The 23,735-nt window shown below is 45.3% G+C and overlaps 1 protein-coding gene across 4 annotated transcripts in view; it reads right to left on the reverse strand.

Annotated features, from left to right (window-relative positions):
- Positions 1–23,735, reverse strand: part of Rcl1 (RNA terminal phosphate cyclase like 1) — a 134,347-nt gene that overhangs the window by 74,119 nt on the left and 36,493 nt on the right. For 2 of the 4 annotated variants that reach the window (XM_052761679.1, XM_052761676.1), the window contains one exon: positions 15,179–15,508. The exons of the other annotated variants lie outside the window; for them this stretch is intronic. In XM_052761679.1, the coding sequence (XP_052617639.1) occupies positions 15,461–15,508 (48 nt within the window). In that variant the 3' untranslated portion in view covers positions 15,179–15,460. Of the gene's footprint in view, positions 1–15,178; positions 15,509–23,735 lie in introns of those variants that run through there. 4 annotated transcript variants of the gene reach the window in all.

Here is a 23,735-nt window from a genome sequence, read left to right on the forward strand (position 1 = left end):
CCCAAAGAACTCGCTGCCCCACCACAGAGATCTAATTCAGGAAATCCACAGATTCTGCTTAAAGGGCAAAGGGATTTATTAAGAAAGGAAAACTCACAAGACGGAACAGAGGAATTGTCGCAGTGTCCTGGAAAAGGTGAGGCACGGTCCCACGCTGTGCTTCTACAACTGAGGCTGTCCAAGCATCCAAGTCCCACAAGGGAGCGAAGAAAAGAAGGAAAAGAGCATCTCAGGTCTTAAGAGGAGCCCTGAGGCCATGCCCCAGGGACAGGTACTTCAAGGTCATAGGCAGGTAGAGCAGTTACCTGCTACATCTCTAGGGCTGTGCTTCAGGGTCATAGAGCAGATAGCTACTACAAAGATCCATGCACATTCATGTTTACATCATGCTATTCACAGCATCGGGAAAAGGGAACCAGCCTAAATGGCCATCAGTGAAAGAGTAAAGAAAAAGTGGTACATAAACTCAATAGAATTTTATTCAGTCTTAAATAAAAAAGAAAGCGCTTTACAGGAAAATGGATGGAGCTGGAAATTATTATATTAAAGTGAAATAACCCAGACTCAGAAAGACACATACTTCTTGTTTTCTGTAGACGTAGACCCGAGCTTGCATTTCTGTGTGTGTATAGAAGGAGGATAGGTCAAGAAGCCAGGAAGAGGACCAAGAGAGAGGACGAGTAGATCTGGGGGAAACACACCAGGCAATAGGAGTCAATGGAACACACGTGACAAAGGAAAGTAAGAAGCAGCAGAAATGAAGGGTGAGGAGTGTTTGAGAAAGCGGGCTAGGAGAACAGGGGTGGAGAGTGAGAGAGGACAAAGTGCATAGAAAATGTCACAGTGAAACTCATTGTTCTAGACACTAATTTAAAAAATAGCCAGGCGGTGGTGGCGGCAGCGCACGCCTTTAATCCCAGCACTCGGGAGGCAGAGCCAGGCGGATCTCTGTGAGTTCGAGGCCAGCCTGGGCTACCAAGTGAGTTCCAGGAGAGGCGCAAAGCTACACAGAGAAACCCTGTCTCGAAAAAAAAAAAAAAAAAAAAAAAAAAAAAAATAAATAAATAAATAAATAAATAACCAAAAGTAAAATGAAATGAAATGAAATGAAAACAGTCTTGAAGCTAGAACACCCTCGGGTACACATCACTGCTCTAGACCCTGGGAGTGAAAGAGGTAAGAATAGATAGCATCGTCCCCTTCTGGATTGCCTAATTCCACATGAACGCTCCAAGAAGAATAAACCCTGCTCTGAGAGGCCTGGGTGCCAGGTACTAGAACACATCAGCTGGTCCAAGCTGGTCTCCCACCAAGTCTCACAATGTTACCGCATCATGGTTTAGATGGACTAAACAGGATGCTGACAGACGAAGCCCATTTGTGTTTGAGCCTGTCTGAATTGTTGTCAGTCACTTAGACAAAAGAAAAAAAAGAAAGAAACTACACTGATTAATTTTAAACCCGAGTATAGTTTTCATGGGTTTGGGTAACAAAAGGTAACTGATATACCCTTGCTGTGAAATATGCCATGACTAGAAGCAAGTTGGGGAGGAAAGGGTTTATTTTGCTTACATTCCCACATCACATTCATCATTAAGGAAAGTCAAGCCAGGAACTCAAGCTGGGGCAGAGGCAGGAACCCTGGAGGAATGCTGCTTACTGGCTTGCTTTCCATGGTTTGCTCAGCCTGCCTTTTGTGGGGTGGGGGCAGGGAGGGAGCCAGGGTCTCTCTATGCAGTCCTGAAACTTATTCTGTAGACTAGGCTTACCTCAAACTCTCAGAGATCTGCCTGCTTCTACCTCCACAAGCCTGGTGACTGCTTTCCTATATAATGCAGGTCCACCTGCCCAGAGGTAGCACTCTTCATAGCGGACTGGGCCCACCCACATCCATCACTAATCGAGAGAATGTCCCCACAGACATGGCCACAGGGTGATCTGATGGAGGCATTTCCTCCCCGGAGGTTTCTAGTCTTCCCAGCTGACTCTAGTCTGTTACAACTGGACAAAAATCAAACAGTGCAGTGAACTACAGGGCTCAGGTTTTCTTTAAAAAAAAAAAGGAAAAATTAGGGTGCTTACTGCCTTCCCACCCTTCCCTCACAGGGTTTATCTTCTCATCTTGAAACAGACAGGCACTGAAAGAATATTCATTAGAAAAGGCACAAGGTACAGCCTGCTAGTGACACCCATCCCCTGGGTCAGCACTCCTGGGTCTCACTCAGGGTTCATGCTCCAGGTTCGCCATAGGCTGTGCGGCCTGGAGCCGCCTAGCTTTTCTAAACCACAGCTTAGGAGCACGTCTTTGAGGATGACATCTGCCAGGCAGTGATGTGTGCAAGTCAGAGCAGACAGGAGACCCACTGGCAGGCAGCTGCCCTGAGGAGAAGAGGACTCCAAGGAGGAGGATGCAGCTTCACTAAAGCAGAACTGGAGAGACAACCACCTCATAGAACTCCTGCTAGCCTTTTCAAGGATACCTGAGCACCCCTTTTCAACTCCTCCAAATTTCAGACTTGTTTTGACCTGACAGAATCCACTGCCCAAGAAAACACTTGATGGAAGAAGAATAGTTCCACAATACTTTATTTGTGGTTTTTTTTTTTCTTTTTTGAGACAGTCTTGCTAAGTATCTCAATGTTGTAGTTAGGGTTTTATTGCTGTGAAGAGACACCACGACCATGGCAACTCTTATAAAGGAAAACATTTAACTGAGACTTACAGTTTCAGAGGTTCAGACCATTATCATCATGGCAGGGAGTATGGCTGCATCAGGCAGACATGGTGCTGGAGGAGTGGCCGAGTGCTACATCTTGCAGGCAACAGGAAGTCAACTGAGACACTGGGTGGTATCCTGAGCTTAGGAAACCTCAAAGCCCTCCCTCACAGTGACACACTTCCTCCAACAAGGCTATACCCACTCCAACAAAGTCTCACCTCCTAAGAGTGCCACTCCCTGAGATTATGGGGGCCAATTACATTCAAACTACCACACCCAGGCTAGCCTTGAGTTTGCAATCCCCCTGCCTCAGTCACCTGGTGCTGGGATTTCAGGCATAAACTACCATGCCCAGCTGGGTAATATTCTAACATGGATGCATAAACTAATCACAATAGCAGTGGTTCTCGGCATTTGGATAGAAAACTCTACAAAATATACACGGCCTACCCTGCACCCTGACACACAGAATCCTGGCCAACAGAACAGACAAGTGGGGCTTCCTGCAGGGGACTAAATGGCTGACCCTCTGCTGTTTGCCTGTGTCCTCCTCCTTTTGCCAAAGCTATTTTAATAATATTGTAATGAAGGTTCCTGCTCCATCATTCCCTCCACCTGAGGGCATTTGGCATGTGGTCTTTCTCTTCTTGGGTAAAATGGGCAGGGCACTCAGTGATTCAGTTACTCTAGCCTGGGTTGGACAGGGGCTAGTTGAATCCTATGTGCTCAACAGACAAAATTCAGAACTGAAAATAGCACCCACTTAGACAGGAAAGAGCTCCCCAAGTGTACACACATAACAGGAGCAACTGCTTCGAGAGGCACCCACGTGAATTCTCCACTGTAGAGGAGTCAGAGTAACCACCAAGGCTCTTTTCTGGAGAGCCCATCCAGAGAACAAGCCAGCAGCATTTGTGACAAGAGCTTGTTTTACGTACGATAGCATCTTTCCAGAAACCCACTCACAAGGCCCAAGCCCTCTTTCCATTCCCAGAAACAAGGTTCTTTGCTCTGAAAAGCCATACCTTTACCAGGCTTGGTGGTGCAGATCTGTCATCCCAGCTACTTGGGATGCTGAGGCAAGTTCAGAGCCTTCCTAGGTTAAACTCAGAGACAGCCTGGGCTTAAGGAGTCTCTCTCTCTCTCTCTCTCTCTCTCTCACACACACACACACACACACACACACACACATACACACACACACACACACACACACACACACACACACACACACGACTAGAGATGTAGTTCGGTGGTAGAGCACTTACCCAGCATGCCCAGATTCCTAAGTTTCAATCCCCAGTACCACTTAAAAACGGGCACAGCGTTGTATCTCAGTGACATGCTGAGGTGAAACACCCAAGTCAGACTTCTCTAAGACACAGGCATTTGAAGGCTCAGATGTGACCTAAGTTAACCACAGATGTACAGGGGGCCCTCCATTTCCCCAGGGCTTCCTCAGGTATTTCTCCCTAAGTTCTTCTTACCTCATCTTGCCAAGGACTCAAAGAGGGCTCCAGGGGCACACTGAACTATTGGAAGGAGGAGAACAGTCCAAGTGACTCTCAGAAAACTGGGTTCTTTGTAACAATCACATAATTGAAAAAAGAAAAGTCCCATCCTACCCATACATCTGAATTTTCTAATTCCTGAAAGCCCAGACAGGAGGATATGGCTTGGGGCCTGATGGCGTGGACAGCCATTGATTTGAAACTCAGATGTGTGGATTGTCGATGTTATAGGTAGGGTGGGGATAAAGCCTGGATTTTCACCTCAAGTCCCTCACATTACTTAGCGTTTCAAAAATATTTCAGTCAAGAACATGAGAGTTTAAGCTCACTGTGATGATACAAACCTGTAAACCTAGCACTAGGGAATTTGAAACATGAAGATCTAGAGTTCAAGGACAGCCTGGGCTGCATGGTAAGATGTCTCAAAAACAAAAGAAAACAGTAAAATGTAAGATTATATATTTTCCTAAAAAAAAACAAAAAACAAAACACTTCGCCAGGAACTCCTAAATTTCCACCTTCAGAAGAAAGCACTATGTGACATTTGTCTAGTTACAGTTTTTAATGCTGTGATGAAACACCATGACCAACAATCAGTGGCGCACACCTTTAATCCCAGCACTCAGGAGGCAGAACCAGGTGGATCTCTATGAGTTCGAGGCCAGCCTGGTCTACAGAGCGAGATCCAGGACAGGCACCAAAACTACATGGAGAAACCCTGTCTCGAAAAACAAAAACAAAAACAAACAAACAAAAAAGTTGGAGAAGAAAGGGTTTACTTGGCTTATACTTCCACATTGTAGTCCATCATTGGAGGAAGTCAGGACAGGAACTCAAATAGGGTTTGAATCTAGAGGCAGGAGCTGATGCAGAGGTTGTGAAAGGGTGCTGCTTACTGGCTTGCTCAGCTTACTTTCTTATAGAACCCAGGACCACCAGCCCAGGGATGGCCCCACCGCCCATCAATCACTAACTAGGAAAATATCCTACTGCCTGCAGCCCTATCTTATGGAGGCATTTTCTCAACTGAGGCTCTCTCCTCTCAGATGACACTAGTTTGTGTCAAGTTGACATAAAACTAGCCAGCACAGACCTTAATACTATTTTCTTTTCAGAATGGGGACAGGTTCCTGGGTCAGGTAGTTTAAAGTGGCAGGTTACACACAGCATTTCAATTGCATGACTACAAACTTTCACAATGTTAATGCACAATGAGACTCATCTCTGGGGGGGGAGGGGGCTGCAAAATGTCCCAGGCCTCAGTCTATAATTCCTTTCTGGGAAAGCCCAGCATGTCTCCATGTAACACCCTCTTGTCAAGCCCAGCCTTCTAGTCTAGAACACCACCACCTGCAAGAGAGAGGAAGCAGACCAGCAGGGCAAGCCTCTTGGCCACCATCACTGTAGCAGCCTCCATGGAGCATCTTTCCCAGGCTGCAGCTACTTCCCAAGTGAGGTGCTTGTGCAGATTTTTTGTTTTGTTTTGTCTTTGAGGGTAGGGGCAAAGTGGACTTTTAATTCTTAATTGCTGCCTGATTTTTAGTATCCACTTGACACAAGCTAGAGTCAACTGAAAGGAGGGAACCTCAGTTGAGAAAATGCTTCCATAAGATTCTGCTGTAGGCAAGCCTGTAAGACATTTTCTTAATTAGTGATCGATGAGAGAGGGCCTAGCCCATTGTGGGTGGTGCCATCCCTGGGCTGGAGATACAAGAAAGCAGCTGAACAAGCCATGAGGAGCAAGCCAGGAAGCAGCTCCCCTCCATGGCCTCTGTATCAGCTCCTGCCTCCAGGTTCCTGCCCTGCTTCAGTTTCTACGCACTGCCCTTGGTAAAGAACTGTTGGTTTTGGTCATGGCGTTTCAGCATAACAACAGCAACCTTGTTAAGACACTTGTCCAAAAAATTACAAGACTTGTGCCTTAGATTCTCAATATAAATTAGCATGTACAACATACCTAACTATAAAGCAAAACAGAGCCAAGTATTTGGAATTAAGAGCAACACTTCCCATACTCCTATCCCAGTGCCTGCTGTTACTTGATGTCGTCATTGCTTTTCTGTGGGTAGTTCACTGTCATCATTGAAATTGTTATATTCCATGCAATCTTCCTCTGCTAAACCCTCTCACTCTTAAACTGCTTTCCTTAAGTTGAGAAAGGCCACCATGGAGAGCAGCAGCTGGCATCTGTATGAAGGCGCTCTCTTTCCTCCAGCCCAGTCCTACCTCCTTCTGGTCCACACCCCACATGATGCTCTCACATCTTGAACTGGTCATGGCCACTTCTCCGTGTAGTTCACCATCCACACTGCTGCTCCTCTTTCTAGACCAAGAATACTACTGGCTAAAATGGTCACAAAATTTATTCAGTATCTGTCTGGACATTAGCCTTCTGGATATAATCTTTTTGTTGGTTATTAGTTGTTAAACTGATTTTATTTTGTCCAACCAATTCCTTACTACAGTTCTGGAAGATTCTGGATGAGGAAAACAGTGGTCAGCAGGAACTATTGTGGGGTATCTTTCTGAGAATGTTGAGGGGGTTTGGTGATACAGGTTACAGCAGACAACTTGCTCCTGCCTCCCAGGATCCATGTCTTTTTGGAAAAGCACTCCAGTCTTCCCTTGGGAATCATCTCTTCCTTTTCATTGATCCACACAAATTGGGAGAGAATAAATTACCATCCAGAGAGGAGAACAGGACTCAGAAAGAGTTCCCAGAATGCACTAGTCAGCAATCAGAGATGCAATTCTAAGGGAATTAAACTCAAACAAACTTTAGCTAGAGAACAGAATACAAAGACAATGTCTCCAGAGAAGGGAGATGTAGTCGGACTTTCTTTTCAGCCACCAGCCCCAAATAATGACACGAAGACTGATGATAAAGTATGAAAGCATGGCCTTAGATTAGGCTTTTTCCCAACTAGCTCTTATAACTTAAATTAACCTGTTTTTATTAATCTACATTCTGTCACATGGCTCAGTTACCACTCCTCTGTACTGTATGTCTGACCTCTTCAGTGTCTTGCTGGCGTCTCTCTCATGCCTAGATTCATCCCAAGCTCCTCTCTCTGCCCAGAAGTCTCGGTGATTTTCTCCTGTTTAGCAATTATCCATTCAGCTCTTTATTAAACCATCACAGTGACACATCATCACACAGTGTAAACAAATATTCCACAATATTTCCCCCTTTTTGTCTAAATAAAAGAAAAGGGTTTAACACAGTAAACTACACACACACACACACACACACACACACACACACACACACACACACACACACACAATAAGAACAATTATCAGGTAAGAATTACATTCACAATGTTTAGTTCATTTCCATTTGGCAAATTCAGAGAAAATACTCCATTATCTATCCTATCTTGTTGAGGCCAAAGTTTTGGACTTAATTTACTCTTTATCATAATTTGTATTACCAACCTAAAAATATCTTTTTAGATCTTAAAACATTTTCTTAGATAAACAACCTAAGTTTTTAATGTTTCTCAACTTTATACATTTTACATCTCTTTTGTAAGTTTTTTTTAAATTTGATAACAAAGAAAACTGTAAAACTATAACTATTCTTCAACCTAATTAAGAGACCCAAGAAGTTATAATATTACTTGAATAAACAGGAAATGCACAGCAAACAATTTCCAAAACTAGTAACAGAGACATTTACGTGCCTGAATAGTCACCCAAGGTCCCTCTGTAATGTTGAGGCATCCATCTTTGGCCTACAGGCCTAGAATATCTGACAGACTTTTCTGTGAAGCAGGAATTTTGAAGGACTGTCCTACCTTGTCTTGTCAAAGTTCGGCAGTTGCTTTGTGTCCTGCTTGTCCAATTTGGACAGCATACTGTCAGCAGTCAAGGCAAGGGCAGTTTCTTGCCCAGTGGTTAACTTTGCCATATTGAAAGCAAACTCCATATGGAGGCTCTTTGATGCCTGCCACCCTCTTTTGAAGTAAATTGGTGCTGCCAGGAGCAGATGTGTCTCACTGTCATGAAAAGCCTTATGTTATTAAAACATCTTAAATGCCATATTATATAGATCTCTGAAGTGTTTGAAGACCATTAAAACTAGTTGCTTTTTTAGTTTAAAAAAGTAGATTCAGTAGTCTACCCTTTTATCCTATCATTCCTATATCCCCCCATTTTCTTCTCAGAAAGAAACCTCTAAATCTAAGCTCCTTTGCTTAGTTTCCCCAACCATGACCAGTAATAACTTGCAATCAACCCTCCTCTAAACAATGATAAACATCTATAATCCACCAAATGACCAAAACCCACCCACCCCACCTCTTGGGAATGTGGGCGTTGTGTTCTTTAGACTGCTTCCTGTTGTCTGGGGGCAACAGCATCTTTAAGGGACCCTGAGAAAATTGAGATAACGGTTAAGTCCTGAGGGAGCTAGCTGTTGTCCAGTCTCGGTATGATGGGAAAGTGTAGGGGTTTATCTGAAGTCTTGGCTGGAGTAGTCTGTGAGGCTGAACCACCTCAGCTAGCCAACTCTGAAGTTGTTCTAGATGCAGATTTTTGAGGAAACTGCCAACAGAGGTATTCTGAGAGGCTGGATCATCTGGGCTACTTGTCTTCTTTAATGGTGTCTGGTCCTTTTTGTTTTGTTTTTGAAAACACACAAACTTTTAAAGGTAACATACATATCTGAATTAACACAAGTATGGAATGTACAGTGTGCACAAGTCGATTCTCTGCTCTGTGTTTGAGCAGTTAAAAGGCATCTATCAACTTTATAAGTCTGTTTGGACTGCATAACCAAACTGTAATATAAATCTCCATCCATGTCATAAGAAAGGATGCTATATAATAATAAGTCATGAGGACTCTGTAGCCAACAAGATTTATCATGTCCCACCCAGTCTCAGAGCAGTTCCCCTGTTGAGGAATCAATTTATACATCAACTGTCTTGTAGTTTTTCTTGTTTTTTTTCTTTGATGTCTGTAGCCAAGATTTTCAGGAAGGTGTGTGTGTGTGTGTGTGTGTGTGTGTGTGTGTGTGTGTGTGTCCGTCAAATCTGGTCTTTATTAATTTTGAAGGAATCCTGTGGAAACAAAGCATACCCCTCTCCCCCAACACAACTGACTTCCATTCTAAAGTTAAGGCATTCTTAAAATACATAGGCTGGTTTAATTCAGTAGGTTTTTTTCCCCCTATAATCCAATATCTCTCAGCAGCTGCCATTTTTTTTGTTCATTAGCATTTAAAAAATTTAAAGTCAACAAAGCACCATACAGGATCCAGATGCCCTGTGTATTTCCCATGTTTATGTAACTTATTCTTTTTATACTACTTTACTTTCTCACTAAAGACTTACTTTTAAACTATTTTTTCTATGACTGACTATACTCATTTTCTTTTCTTTCTTTAGCACCTAAGCATATTTTCAAACATTTTTAAACCTGTTAGAGGTTTGGGGTTTTTTTTGGTCTGAACCTGACTTTTTGCATGCCTGCAGCCACGCACCTGCAGCCTTCTCTGACCCCTGGAGACAAATCTTAAACTGTTAGGCTACAACCATGGAATGGTGCTGGTGCCGGCTCCTCCTCCTCCTCCACCACCACTCCTTCCCTGCCTTGGTTCCATGAGAGCCTAGCCTCATGCCAGTGGGTACTGGCCCAGAGCCACATTTACTTCATTACCTTTTGCAGTAGGTTTTGATCATATTCTAATGAGCAAACTCAGGCTCAAGGGGGCTTTGTGACTTGCTCAAATGTAGGCCTCAACTATTAGACCCAACTTGGCTCTTGGGCTTGTCTGACTTTTTCTTAACTACATGATGTTCCATGCGGCACCAGACTAGCTACTGAAAAAATATACTGACATATGCAATCTCAGAATTGCAAATAGACATTGTTTTCTTTCTTGGAGGGAATGGCTGTTCCTTACAGCTCTATCTGGCAAAATGAACAGGGAGCTTTAGACCTGGCAGTTCTGACTCAGCTAGGGCTTCCATTCTGCACTCACTGGCTGGAACACAGAGAACTTCACTGGGATGCCCTGTAGGCCTCCTTTATAACTCTGTCACCATGTTGTAGGGCAGTTTGACCTCAAGCTGCATGCAGGTGCCATAGCTTGTATCCGGTCTGTTAGCTGAGCACATCCAAGGACTAGATGTAAAGATAAGCCCTGTGACTCACGTTGACATTAACCTGTTAGATGAAAAACTACTTTGAATCTACACCAAGGACTGAACAGCTAAAAAAATCCCAATCTCAGGTTATTGTTTAATAAATGCTCTTAATACTGGTGTGGGGTGTGGTAGATGCTCCATAGTTTCAGGAGAAACCAAGGCTCTGAAGGATGGAGAGTCAACCCAATCTAGGAACCAAAGGCTTCCCTCAAAATGACCTTTTTAAAAAAAGGCTTAAAAACCATTAGGTTACTAGTCATACCCAATACTTAATAGTGCGAGTTAAACAAAGTAAGACAATTACCAGCATGATGAATGCTAAGTAAGGGGTCTGTGAAAACAGAGAGAAGAAGGTGTACAGGAGTCAGGGCCTCCCCCAGGAACTAAAACTACGGAGGCTCAAAGAGAAAAGGGGAAGACTTGGCCTAAATTTCTAGGCCTCTGAGCGTCACCAAACAACGCATTGGAAGGCAGCCTTACTCCAAATCTCTAAGACTTCATAGCTTTCCCTTTTAAATTGATTGGTGGCCAGACATTTAATTCCTTGACAACCAGTGTCTTTACAAGTCCTGTGAACACTCTCTCTCACATGCTTTCCAAGGTTTTTTAACAATTAAGCTGAGAAGGCTTTATGTTGCTTCCTGGGTATTTAAATAGTTTTGCTCTGTGCTGTTTACCACCACTGTCTCTCCCCTGGTTTCCTGAAACATTCTCATAGCTTATAAATCTTAGACCACAATGCCTCCATTGCCTAGCGGGTAGAACAGCAGTGACCCACAGAACTCAAGACAGAGGGGGAAGCATGTGTCTGGGGAGGGAGTTCCAGGAACGAAAACAGTCTGAAGTCGCTTGTCATAACTGAAGTTGGATCCCTTCACACAGCAAGAGAGGCAGCCATTGCAAAACACACGGCCTCTAACATTCTTCCCTGAAGTCTAAGCAGGAGCTTCTGGATGGCCAGACACACCCAGACACAGCAGCAGGAAACAGCACTGCCCCTTACTCCAAGGACCAGCAGCCACCCTGCTACTCTGTCCTAGCCTTGGTGACCCGGTACTCAAGAGAACAGACATGTAAGCTCACCATGTGCCATCACTTGGCTAGGTACCTCCATATTTAACACGGCATCTACTTTCATCAGTTTGAGTATACCATTTTCCCCCAAACTGTAGCAGAGAGAAACTAACAATGCAATCAATCATAATAGTTTTTGAATGCAAGGTTCTTGAAAGGGTTGGAGATTGTGGGGAGAGGAATAAAGTATATCCCGAGTCCTCGGAGAAATGCAATGATGTCAGAACCACCCAGGATGTTTTCAAATGAGTACAATCAGGACCTGCCCTCCAGGTTGGGTCAGACCGTCTTGACAAGTATAAGCCAAACATGACAAGGCCCTAGAGCAGTCCTACACCCAGCACCCTGACAAAATGACAACTTCTGTTTGAGTAAAGGGATGATCTGGCTTGATCTGTTAGATGTCAAATACTGATCATTCATTCCTCTCAAATGACTTCTTAGTTGTGACTAACAAAAGGACATAAAGGCCTGGTCTGCTTACTGACGTTCTCACTAACTGTTAGTCACTTCTGAAGAACAGGCTAGGGCCACCTGAATGCGGAATTCTAAGTCCTGGTCATTACTTGGATGGGTGAAAAAATAATGGAGACATGGGTTGGGCACATAGACCACAGAGCTGAATCCCCATTCCTCAGACCCGCTAAAACCACACGCTAAATCCGTAAGTCTCCAACACAGAGGCACCTCCACATCTTCTCACATCCTTGATTAAAGCCCAGTAAATCCATTTATTCAGCCTACCCCGCTCCCTTCTCAGCCAGGTAAATCCACTCCTACCACATACATCACCAAAACTTCAGAGTCCATTTCCCGAGTGCGTTAGTTTTTTCCACCTGCCTTCTGTACTTAAGAGTGGTCTATAATCTGAAAAGAGCAACATGCTGGATAGTTTTGTGTCAACTTGACAAAGGCCAGGGTCCTTTAAGAAGAGGAAACTCCAAGTGAGAAAAATCTCTTAGACTGACCTGTAGGCAAGTCTGTGAGGCATTTTCTAGACTAATGATTGATGAAGAAAGGCCCAGTTCACTGTGAGTGGGGCCACCCATGGGCAGGTGGTTGGGAGTCCTATAAGAAAGTAGGCTGAACCATGTGGCGGCGGCGGCGGCGGCGGCGGCGGCGGCGGCGCACGCCTTTAATCCCAGCACTCGGGAGGCAGAGCCAGGTGGATCTCTGTGAGTTCAAGGCCAGCCTAGTCTACAGAGTGAGTTTCAGGACAGGCTCCAGAGCTACACAGAGAAACTGTCTTGAAAAGCAAAAAGCAAAAAGAAAAAAGAAAGAAAGCAGGCTGAGCAAGCCAGTTAGCAACAGTCCTACCCCATGGTCTGTCCCTCAGTTTCTGCTTCCAGGTTCCTGCTTGAATTTCTGCCCTGAGTTCATGATGTCCTGGGATGAGTAAGTCAAAACAAACAACATCAAAAACCCTTTCCTCCCCAAGCTCATGGTGTTTTATCACAGCAATAGAAACCAAAACAGGGTAGGCCAAGACAGAAAGCCAAATTCCCACACCAGATCTGCCCAACCAGAACTCTACCACAGAACTAAGCACTTCCTAAACAACCCATGACGAACAGCTAGACCAAGGAGCAAAGCCAAGAGCAGACTGCACGAGCCGAATGGTCTCCAGACAGCAGCTGGCAGATGACTCAAGCCTACAGAAGGCCATTGTTTTCTTTGAGAAACTGAAAAAGGATCAAGAACGGCTGTTTAAATACTGCATGTGTGGGGAAGCAGCCTTGTGATCACAGCATTCAGGAAGCTGAGGCACTGCAAGTCTGGACTATTTACTAAGACCCTGTCCGAATGCAGGGAGGAAACCAATTCATCCTTTCTTCTACTTCACCACTGCTCCCAGATGTTCCAACTCCAGAACCAGCTGTAGCAGAGGGCTAGAGCTCACCAGATACTCCTGTGTTTACAGACAGACACACACATCCTCTATGCTGCTTGTGACAATCTGCTCGGGCTTCTACCTGCTCCCCGATACTGACAGTACCATTTCCAAAGCACATGAAAGAACAGGAGGCCCCTATTAGAGAAAACCTGGCCGATCCAAAGCACCATGGCCACTTGGTTCTGTTTGGGCAGGTCTGATTTAAAACAACAGTGGCCTCAAATATGTGGTAGACCAAATTCTAGGATGACCAAACACACATTAATTCAGATGTGCCATAACTGCCTGACCTTAAGACGGGAGGGCTGCCCAGGTGGGACCGCTACACCACAGATTGTTTCTAGGTAACGTTTTCTCTAGCTGGTGTCCCAAGAGGAAGTCAGATTCTGCTTAAATGTCAAAGATTTGACACAGCCTTGCTAGCTTGGAGATGGAGGGGTCAAGTGAAAGGAACTGCTGGCAGAGTTCACAGGCTTCCGTGGTTGGCAGCAGCCAGCAAAGGAATGGACTTCAATCCCACACCCGGCAACCTTCACCTTTCTTTTTTCCCCAGAGCCTTCAAATGAGAGCCCAAGGGGCTGACACCTTGACAGCGACCTTGTGAGATGTCATGGAGAGATGTTATCCACACCTGCCACACTTGTGACCTACCAACTCTGGGATGCTGAGTGAGTACTGTTTTAAACTGTTATGTACCAACAGGACACAGCTAAACCACGGAAAGCTCTGGGCCTAGGGCCTCATTCCAGAATGTCCTGGTGTCCCTCAAGGTCAGATCTCCAGCTCTGAATCTTCAGCCAGCTGCAAATGACACTGCTCTTTTAATGAAAAGGAAAGGGTTCTGAGGAAGAAGAGTGAGGCAAAGGCCACCCTGACTTCCAAAGCCTGCTCCAACAAGGGGAATGCCACTGGTGTATCCTGTATCTATCACACACAGAATTGGCAGGGGAATCTGCCAGGATCCTGGGATCCCTGCACATTCTCATTGGTCTCTGCCTAAGTCCCTTCTCAAAACTGTTTGCAGTAAGCAGCCTTGAGGGGTCAAAGAGTCTTTGCAGTGGAATAAAGAACAGACTTGTACGAAGAAGGAAGATTCCTCAGCATCCATGTTCCTCGCCTGTGATGCCAATTTTACGGCGTGCACCCTCCCTAAGCCCCTCCCTTCCACAGCAGGACTTGGCAGGAGGAGACCTCACTTTAAACGTTTGTGCTGCCTGCTGTGCTCCGCAGTCCCACGTCCCTGACCCAGGACTTGGATAGCTAGGACTCTTGCTAGCATCCATGAAACAGGAACACTAGCTGACGAGTAGGTAACATTGCAGACTCTGGCTGGTGCACCTTTAAACCAGAAGATCTAATGCTCTTGCATTATAAACATCAATCAAACAAAATATCCTTTTGAATTTTCTTACGGAAATAATAATTTACACTACAGCGCTATTAGAAGAATAAAAAGAAAATTTATGCCATACCTGGAATATAGAAAACACCTAAAGACACCCCAGAATTGCCCTCCCCATCCCAACCACCAACCAGTCCCTCACAAACACAATTTACCAGATTAAGTACAGCATGTGCCGTGCAACAACTCATTCACAAAACAAGAGATAAACCAAATGCCCCAGCCTCTGGCATTCTCATAGTCTGTCATGGTGAACAGAGGGCTTCCACACACACTGCCACATTAATCCCCACACAAAACCACAGTCCAAAGACTGGTCTAGCAGCATGACTACTTCCTGAGGGCCCCTCCTCCAGATGAGTTGGGAAGCTCACAGCTTGGGCCTCCAAGGAATGTCACTGTCACTGGAGAAAGAGCTGGAAGTCACATGGTAGAAACGTCTTTTATTTGCACATCAGTATTTTCAGTGGAAAACTAGTTAATAAAGTCCTTAATGTTAAGAGGCTGTCCCGTCCTGGATGGACACATCTGGACGCAGTCCCTTTGGTCCTCCGCAGCTTCTGCTTCATCCATTCACAACGGACGCTGACGGTGTAACAGCATCACTTGAGGGTCTTGCTGAGATTCGAGAAGCCAATACCAACGCAGGTCATCAGCACTTTCTCCCCACCCTTAAGTTCCTCACCACATGGCTTGGTTTCAATTTTAAACATAACCTGGAAAAAGCTCTTCAAATGCCGCAAAAATTCTATCCTAAAAGAAAATAATGAAAACATTCATTTTAAAAGAAACTCTGCCTTCTTAAAACCCAAGATTTTAATTTTTGAGACTAAGAAGACTGAAGTTAAAAATGTCTAATCAAAACTGCTTAAGTAATATTTATAGCCTGTCAGTTTCCCAAGAGTACTTGAGCAGCCTACAGACACCCACAACCCGCAAGGTAAGTTTGGCTGGAAATGAAGCCTAGAGTTTTGTGCAAGACACCCAGCCATTTAGTCCCACACACTTGCTAGAGAGAAGACATAAATATGGAGGTAACTTTGAGTGGTCCATATAACATTTACTTCCACGAGTCACAGCATCACAGGGTAAAAAGATAAAGACTATTTCTGCGACTGAACTCCAGCCAACTGCCTTCCATGGACTGAACAGTGTTTCCTGAATGTCTGTGACGTACAGGCGCTGTTACTGTGCTAGGGACAGGGCAGTCAAATGGAAGGTTGAAAAAGGGAATGCTCCCCATGACAATTTCCATCTACTGGTATAACTAGTTCTTAAGAACAGTTATAACATTTTAAATAGAGCAACGGAGAAGGAGAACTGCATTTGCACATATTTAATAGGAGACAAATGGTAAATAAGGCACTAGGGAGGAGCTCACAGTGATCACTGTGAAAGATCCATGAAGCTGCTTTTTACCACTTCCTGTAAGAGCAAGAACAGCATTCCTGCTGAGGGGACCCGAGGCATCAATTCTTCAGGTGGGCTGCAAAAAGCAGCTGCAGGGCCCTCAAACAGCAGCCCTACTAAGCTGAGTATGACCCCAGTCTGACTAGACAGCTTACCTCCTGGAGCAGTCACTAAACACATCAATTCCTAAGGGTTAGAGGAAGCATCCTCCCGGAAAAGCCTAGACTCACAGCACATGCAAACACATGCTCGCCTCTTTGCTACACTCTGTGCTGTCAGAGCAAAGGGACTCGGAATCTACTGCTAGCAAGCATCCCTAGCAGTAGATTGAAGAAACACCGGTAAGTGAAGAACCCTGTTCTGTCCATCGGCAATAAAGCATCACACAGACACCTGGGCTGTGCCGCTTCCCAACCCCACCAACCTCCCTACCAGCCATGCAGTTCTAAGCCTAAAGTGCACGTGGATCGCCTGAGGAACTTTGAAAATACTAGACGTGCACACCAGCGGAACAGAACTGAGGGTCAAGAAATAAAACCACGTAAGCTTGATCAAGAAAGAATTACACAAACGATATGGGAATAACTGATAATTCACAAACAAAGAATGAAGGAACCGGACCTCTTCCTCCATCACACACAAAAAACGAACTCAAGCACTTCAAAGACCTCAGTAAGGGCTGAAAGTATACAGTGAACTTCATTATTTTTGGATAGTGAACAGTTTCTTAACAACAGTAAGAGAAAATGTAAAGAATTCTTACAATAACTTAGGAAAACAATTGAAAAGATAGGCAAGAGATCCAAGTAGAGTCCCCCGAAAGCAGAGCAAGCACATGGGAAGGGAATGAAGAGGGAAAAGTGCTGGAAGATCCCACTTCACGCTCAACTGGATGGTGGCACTAAGAAAGCCACCCAGTAACGAGTGTGGTGGAAGGCAAAGAGTGAGTACTTCACACCCCCTGACAGTGACGGAAAGCGCCACTGCTTGGAAAACAGTCTGCCCCTCAGACCCAAGCAAGGAGTTAAGGTATGACATCTTACTCTTAGATACATGCCTGAGAGAAGTGAAAGCCCTACAAAAACATCTGCACAAACATACATGTGTAACAGCACTGTTCATAAGAGTCAAAGCGAAGGAACAACCCAAATGTCCACCCACTCATGAGAGAGTAAATGAGTCAAATTCAATGGGATATCGCCCAGCTTTCTAAAGTGCTACATGCTACATCACGGACAAGCTTTGTAAACTGTGCTAAATGAAAGAAGCTGGTCAATAAGTACCATATATTATATGACTCGTATTCTATGAAATGGTCACAATAAGAACTCTATTGCTTCAAGGCTTGCTGGCATGCCTTTAATACCAGCACTTGGAAGGCAGAGGCAGGCAGATCTAAGTTCAAGGCCAGCCTGGTCTACAAATCAGGTTACAGGACAGCTAGGGCTAAACAGAGAAACCATCTTGAAAAACTAAAACAACAACAACAACCTCTATTACTGAGACAAAGAGCTGGCAGAGTGGGAAGAATGGGCAGAGACCACAAATGGGCACAGGGTTTCTTTCCGGGTGATAAAATGTTCTAAAATTAGACTGTGGTTATTCAACTCTATGAGTATACTAAAAATTGTTAAACTGTACACTGTAAATGGGTAAACTGTATGGTCATGTAAATTATATTTAGATGTAGCTGTTTAAATAAATACATATATATGAGTTTTTTAAATGTACTGATCCTGGGTCCCACCCATAGTTAATTATGCATGAAACTAAGGATAAAGTCTGCTGCAGTGAATGTGCCTCCCCTGTGCTTCTGATCCAGTCACAGGAGGGGAAAGATACCGAGAGACTAAAGGGTGGCTGATGAACTTACCCTCTGTCTGAGCTGCCTGGCATGTCACAAGAAAGAACCAACCACTAAGCTACCTGGCAGAACCAGAGCTCAGGGGAGATCTACTTTGCTGTCCCTCCATCTAAGAACACACGACTTCATCTTTACAACACAAGCCCATTTCTAAATTCTTCCATGAAGCCTTTCTCAGCAATAACACCCATCATGTTCTCCGCTTAGGGGCTCCCTAAGTTACTGCCACACTGGGCTGAGCCCCTGCCTGAGTCATCGAGTCATCGATGCACATCAATAGTGACGGCCTTCTGCACACATCGAACTCCCTCCCTGCTACTGAAGGCATTTGATAACGAGGCACCAGAGAGAAGGGAGGCCTTGGGGGTAACAGAAACGTCGGCAACGTTCTTGGTAAGCAAGGAAGTAAGTTCTCCCCCTGCTGGCGTTCTGGTTTGACTACCCGTGGGAAACTTTTTCCTTGTGTTCTTTTCCCTTTCTCCATCCATCCCATTCTGTCTTAGGGAAAAAAGAAAACAAAGACATGAACCCCACAGATAAACAAGCCCCAGCTGTGGCCAAGCTTCCAGCTGGCAACAGCAGAGAAAACACCAGGCCCTCACCCCTCATCCGCACGCCCCCGGGGAAGACGGCTTGTCCCTCACTGCCTCGGTGTACTAACGCAGGCCTGAGGCAAGCGTCCCTCTGGGCCTCACCCAGCTACCTCACTCTGAATCATTCAACTGTGCTCACAAAACCAGACGCCCTCCCCAGCTGGCAGAACTCCTGGGGACTTCAGCTTGCCTGGTGTCGTGGAGGGTGGGAGAGACGCAGACCTGAGTGTGTGGGCCCATGTGTGTGCAACCCTGAGGGATTTGTAGCTTTTGGAACAGTTAAGAAAAGCAAAGGCTGTTTGGACTGTCTACAGGGTATTGTGCCAACCTCTCAAGCTGTGGGAGGAAGGCTGCAGCAGATGGGATTGAGGTATATATCAGAATGTCCTTCGGCCAGCTCCAGCCTCCTCCCTACATCTTCTGTAGCTGGGATAGTAAAAAGCAAAAATGAAATTGAAAAGTGAACAGGGATGGTGTTAAATCCAAACAAACAGCTTCCTTAAGAAAGGGGAAACTGGGCTGGAGAGATGGCTCAGAGGTTAAGAGCACTGACTGCACTTCCAGAGGTCCTGAGTTCAATTCTCAGCAACCACATGGTGGCTCACAATCATCTGTAATGAGATCTGACGCCCTCTTCTGTGTACATAATAAATGAATAAATTAAAAAAAAAAAAAGAAAGAAAGGGGAAACTGATCCAAGAGCAAGGGGCAGCTTTTCTTATAGGTAAACCACTTGGGGCAACTGTAGTTCTATGCAACTTTTGAGTGAAGGATCTTAATTTTTCACTTGACAACGGGATCTGCAATGATTTTTTTTTCCAGAACAAAGTGATTCACTTTCAAAACAAACAAGACTTTTCTATGAAAACCTCCAGTCTATCTGACAAGCAGGTTTCAGAGAATTCTGGAAGCAGAGATAGTCGTCTCTGTAGATTTCCAAAGGTCAGTTGCTCCCACTGCCACTGTCCACAGGGAAGGACCGTCTGCCCCAGAGTCCCAACAACCAGGAGGACAAGCTCAGACACAGTCCCTGCAAGTGCCCCTGGGAAGCCCGAGAGGAGGGGGCAGTGACCCAAACAGAAAACCCTGCCTCCTCTCCCACCATCCAGCAGGCTGTCACCTGGATGTGGGTAAGGCTAAGGTTAGCAACACAGTAGGTGTAGGAGTTGTCCCTGGAGACTGAGGCACAAGATCTGAGAGTAGAAAAACTGCTTCCCGTGCTCCCCTGCAGTCAGCACACGGCAGCTTTTGAGATCAGTGGTGTGTCTGATGCCAACAACATTTAAACTCTACTCCAAGCATGACGTTATTAAACTTGGTGAGAGGCAACAGGAAAGAGAACCAGGCTGGCTGCACTGCTGGCACACAGGGATCCAGGCTGAGTTTAGCCAACCACTCTCCACAAGCAGGGATCATTTTATTTTACTATAATCCAAACATTTCCTAAGGTTGAAATATAAAAAGTGTCACAGGGCATTTCAACTTTCACTGCACTTGATAAATGTATGGCAGGGGACACTGAAAGTGCTCCCAGCAAGTGTTCCCTGCAAGCAGCAAAGCCAATAATCAGGCAGGGGATGCTGCAAGTGCTCCCTGCAAGTAGCAAAGTCAATAATCAGGCAGGGGATGCTGCAAGTGCTCCCTGCAAGTCCTCCCAGCAAGCAGCAAAGCCAATAATAATCAGGAGACTGTCACATGGGTGTGCCTGGCTGTGTGAGCAAGCAGCCCTGAGCAGCTGAGGTGCGCCTGAGGTTGAAGGAAGAGGCTTTTGTACTTGGGCACTCCCCTAGCTAAAGGAAAGAAGTCATTACCCAAGTTTAAAGGGTCATGGTCTAAGATGTGGCAGAAGCTGAAATGAGGACCTCTGAAAGCTGTAGCATGATATTCTCTGTCAGCAAAGCACTGAGAAGCCGGTGACAGTGGACAGGACCCCAGCTCTTACATGAGCTAACAGTGGTAAGAGAAGCTGTATCCCAGTCAGAACCCCACTTGCTTTCTGTGTGACCTTGGCAAGTGGCATGTCTTACCACCTCTGATGCACACAACAGCACCTACTTTTTCACTCACACAGGTTATGTTGAAAACCACATCAGTTAAAAGATGTACAAAGACATCTTTCTGTTTAACAAGAGAGAAACCACACCTGGTCCTGGATCTTGGAGGAGAACCTACAAGCACCACTTCTAAGCCAGCATAAGCCCTAACTACATTCTGAATATTTGTCCTTATACCCACAGCTAAGTGCAGTCCTCACACATCAAGGAAATTTTTCTACTTGCAACAGAGGGAGACCACTACAGAAAACCACAACCAATCAAAATGCAGAGTTGTGGAGCCAAGTCCCAATGGATAGATACGCCTACAATTCCCATACCTAAGGCTCAGGGAACATTTTGGAAGGGGGTGGAAAGATTTTAAGAGCCAAAGGATCACGGAGTTTACTGTGAGATTGTGGCGTCTAGAAATGTCAGAAGCTACAACGATAAAGTCTCACCAGCATGACTGCCTAAACATAAGCTGAACAAGGACAATAGCAACAGACATGCTGAAGTGGACAGACAGGGAGGGAAAGCCCATGAGGCCTCACCCTAGACAAAAACCAGAGGGAACGGGGAAAGGCTGAGAGCGGGAGAGACAGTCTCCCCAGGGAAGGGCACGTCTACTGGCCATCCAGTATCAATGGTCAGCCCTGAAAACACACAAGTAACATTACACAGACTGAACAGACTATATTTATGTATTTAGGAATATGTATGCATGCATGTAAGTAACAATTAATGAACAAGAGACCATGAATTTGAAAGAGAGAAAGGAAGGGTTATGGGAGAGTTTGGAGGTTTGAGGAAAGGGGAAAATGATGTAATTCTATTACAATCTCAAAAAAAAAAAAGAAGTCATTTTCCAAATATTATCTGGGGGTTGAGGCTCACTCGTCTAGCTGAGTGGCAGAGCACTCGCCTGGCTGAACAGCATATGGCACTCACTGGTTTGATCTGTAGTACTAGAAACAGAAACAAACAAAACCCAAAACCAATCAAACAAGTGTTCTGCTCACAGTAAACACTGTGTCTATTAAACAAACACGACTTCCACAATTCTGGGGAAGAATAAATAAGAATGTACGGTTGGTGAAGAGGTGTGACTAGAAGTCAATCGTAACTCTTAAAAGGAATCGTTTCAGATTGACAGACAGCTCGGTAGCTAATGTACAGCTGACTCGACCTCCTGGAGCTCAAAGCGACATGATGGGAGAACAGACTGGGATGTGGGGTGTCCAGGCAGGATGAGTTCCTCAGATACAGTGCCAGGAACGCTGCCAAGCACCGGACCAGCCATGCTTCAGTCTGTCTGCACAGCTGCTGACTTCAGGGCCGTCCGCGTTACTGAGAGCGGGCGGGTGATGCTCACCGTCAGCCTCCTGGTGGCTCTGCAGCACAGACAGCGCTCAGGTCCACACAGGTTGGACTCCAAGGCCTTATGCACAGGCAGAAAGCCGATGCCTGCTAGCTCTGACCTCCTGTCACAATTTCTAAGCATTCTAAGACACCTGATGATATACTGATATATATATTTGTTGATGTTATTTCAACTTTTAAATAAAGTATAATCTCTCCCTAAACTGTAAAATTAAGCTTCTGAGGCACCGGGTAGAAATACTGTCACCAACTGGAAGTCAACAATATTCAAATTTAAAAAAAAAGAAAAAGAAAAGAGAGAGATTCCCTTTACAGGTCACTGGCATCTAATAATACTTATTCTACTGAGAAAAAAAAAAACCTGGCCTCAAAAAGTTCACCTATGTAGACTGTTTTCTCAAACAGTACAGAGGGATGGAAACAGCACCCTCCTCTAGCAATGGGGAGGGCAGGGCAGGGAGGAACACAGCACCCCTGACTTCCCAGCAGGAACCTGAACACGGAGAGAAAACGTTCTTAGTCCTGTTGCTCCACAGACGGCACTTACGATGCCACTCAAGGACATCAAACACATGCAAACTGCCAGAAGAAATACACACGCTTTTTTCACACCATGACTCTTCTTCCTTCTGCTTTCCTTGAGGAAAGTGAGGTTTAAAAACTGTGTTTTATGACTTTAATGGCACAAGAAAATGCACGTGATACTCTCCCCACCCCCATGATGAGTCATGGAACCTGTCCCATTAATATATAGATGCAATTATGCTTGTAAGGTCCCAGGTTCATCCTTTATCGTTCTGAGATGTTGGAGCCTTCCACAAGATTAAGGACAAAAGGGTCCCAATCACAGACATGTCTTGGCTGAACATAACTCCCTTTCCTCTGACTGTGCTTGCTTACATCGAAAAGTGCTTGGGGCAGGTGGGGCGGGTGGCAGGAGGGGTTCCGGTGCACTTTCCCACCCTGGGAAAAGCCCTCTCTCTGCATAAAGCCGCAGAGGAAGGAGCACGTGTCTAAGCTTCAGGCCCAAATCTCCAAGCACAGAACGCTCCTATCTGGTCTACTCTTAACGCTCCACTCAGAGCAGACTACTGTTTTCCCAGGAGCTGCAGTAATTTCAGGTTTTCTGGAAGAAGAAAGGAAACCTACAAGGATTATGTGGTGAAGGGCATGCTGAGAAGGGAACAGCCATATCCTAGTCATCTCCAGAGAGGCTGTAGACATTAAAAGATTATACAAGGCCCCAGAGCCAAACTGAAACACTCTCCAAAAACAACTTTTTAAAAAAGCATCAAGAAAAAAACAGATAAAAACATATATTCCCAGTTCACATGATGTCCACATACATTTGGAGACAGTGGCTCTTGCTGTCTGTCTCCAGGAGAGCCACGAGGCCTCCGCTGCCCTGGAGCAGAAGCTGGACACAGCACTGACCAGCTAAGGAGCCAACAGCCCCAGGATGCTCAGACAGTCACCAGCTGCTTCAGGCAACTCTGACGGGAGGCGACTCCTGCACCTGGGGCCATGTGCTCACCTCCACCTCCTCTCTGGAAGCCCCAGTGCCATTCTCTTGGAGCAATGTTGACTACTGAAGTGGTCGGATTACTCAACTCTAGGTTTCCTGTCCTGTGAAACGCTTCACACACACTATTAGGAGATAATGTGTGGTTCTTCAGGTCCTGCTTATCAGTTTCCCC

This window comes from Peromyscus californicus, unplaced genomic scaffold (assembly GCF_007827085.1).
Source record: "Peromyscus californicus insignis strain IS unplaced genomic scaffold, ASM782708v3 Scaffold_4__1_contigs__length_199733344, whole genome shotgun sequence".
NCBI classification, from domain to species: domain Eukaryota; kingdom Metazoa; phylum Chordata; class Mammalia; order Rodentia; family Cricetidae; genus Peromyscus; species Peromyscus californicus.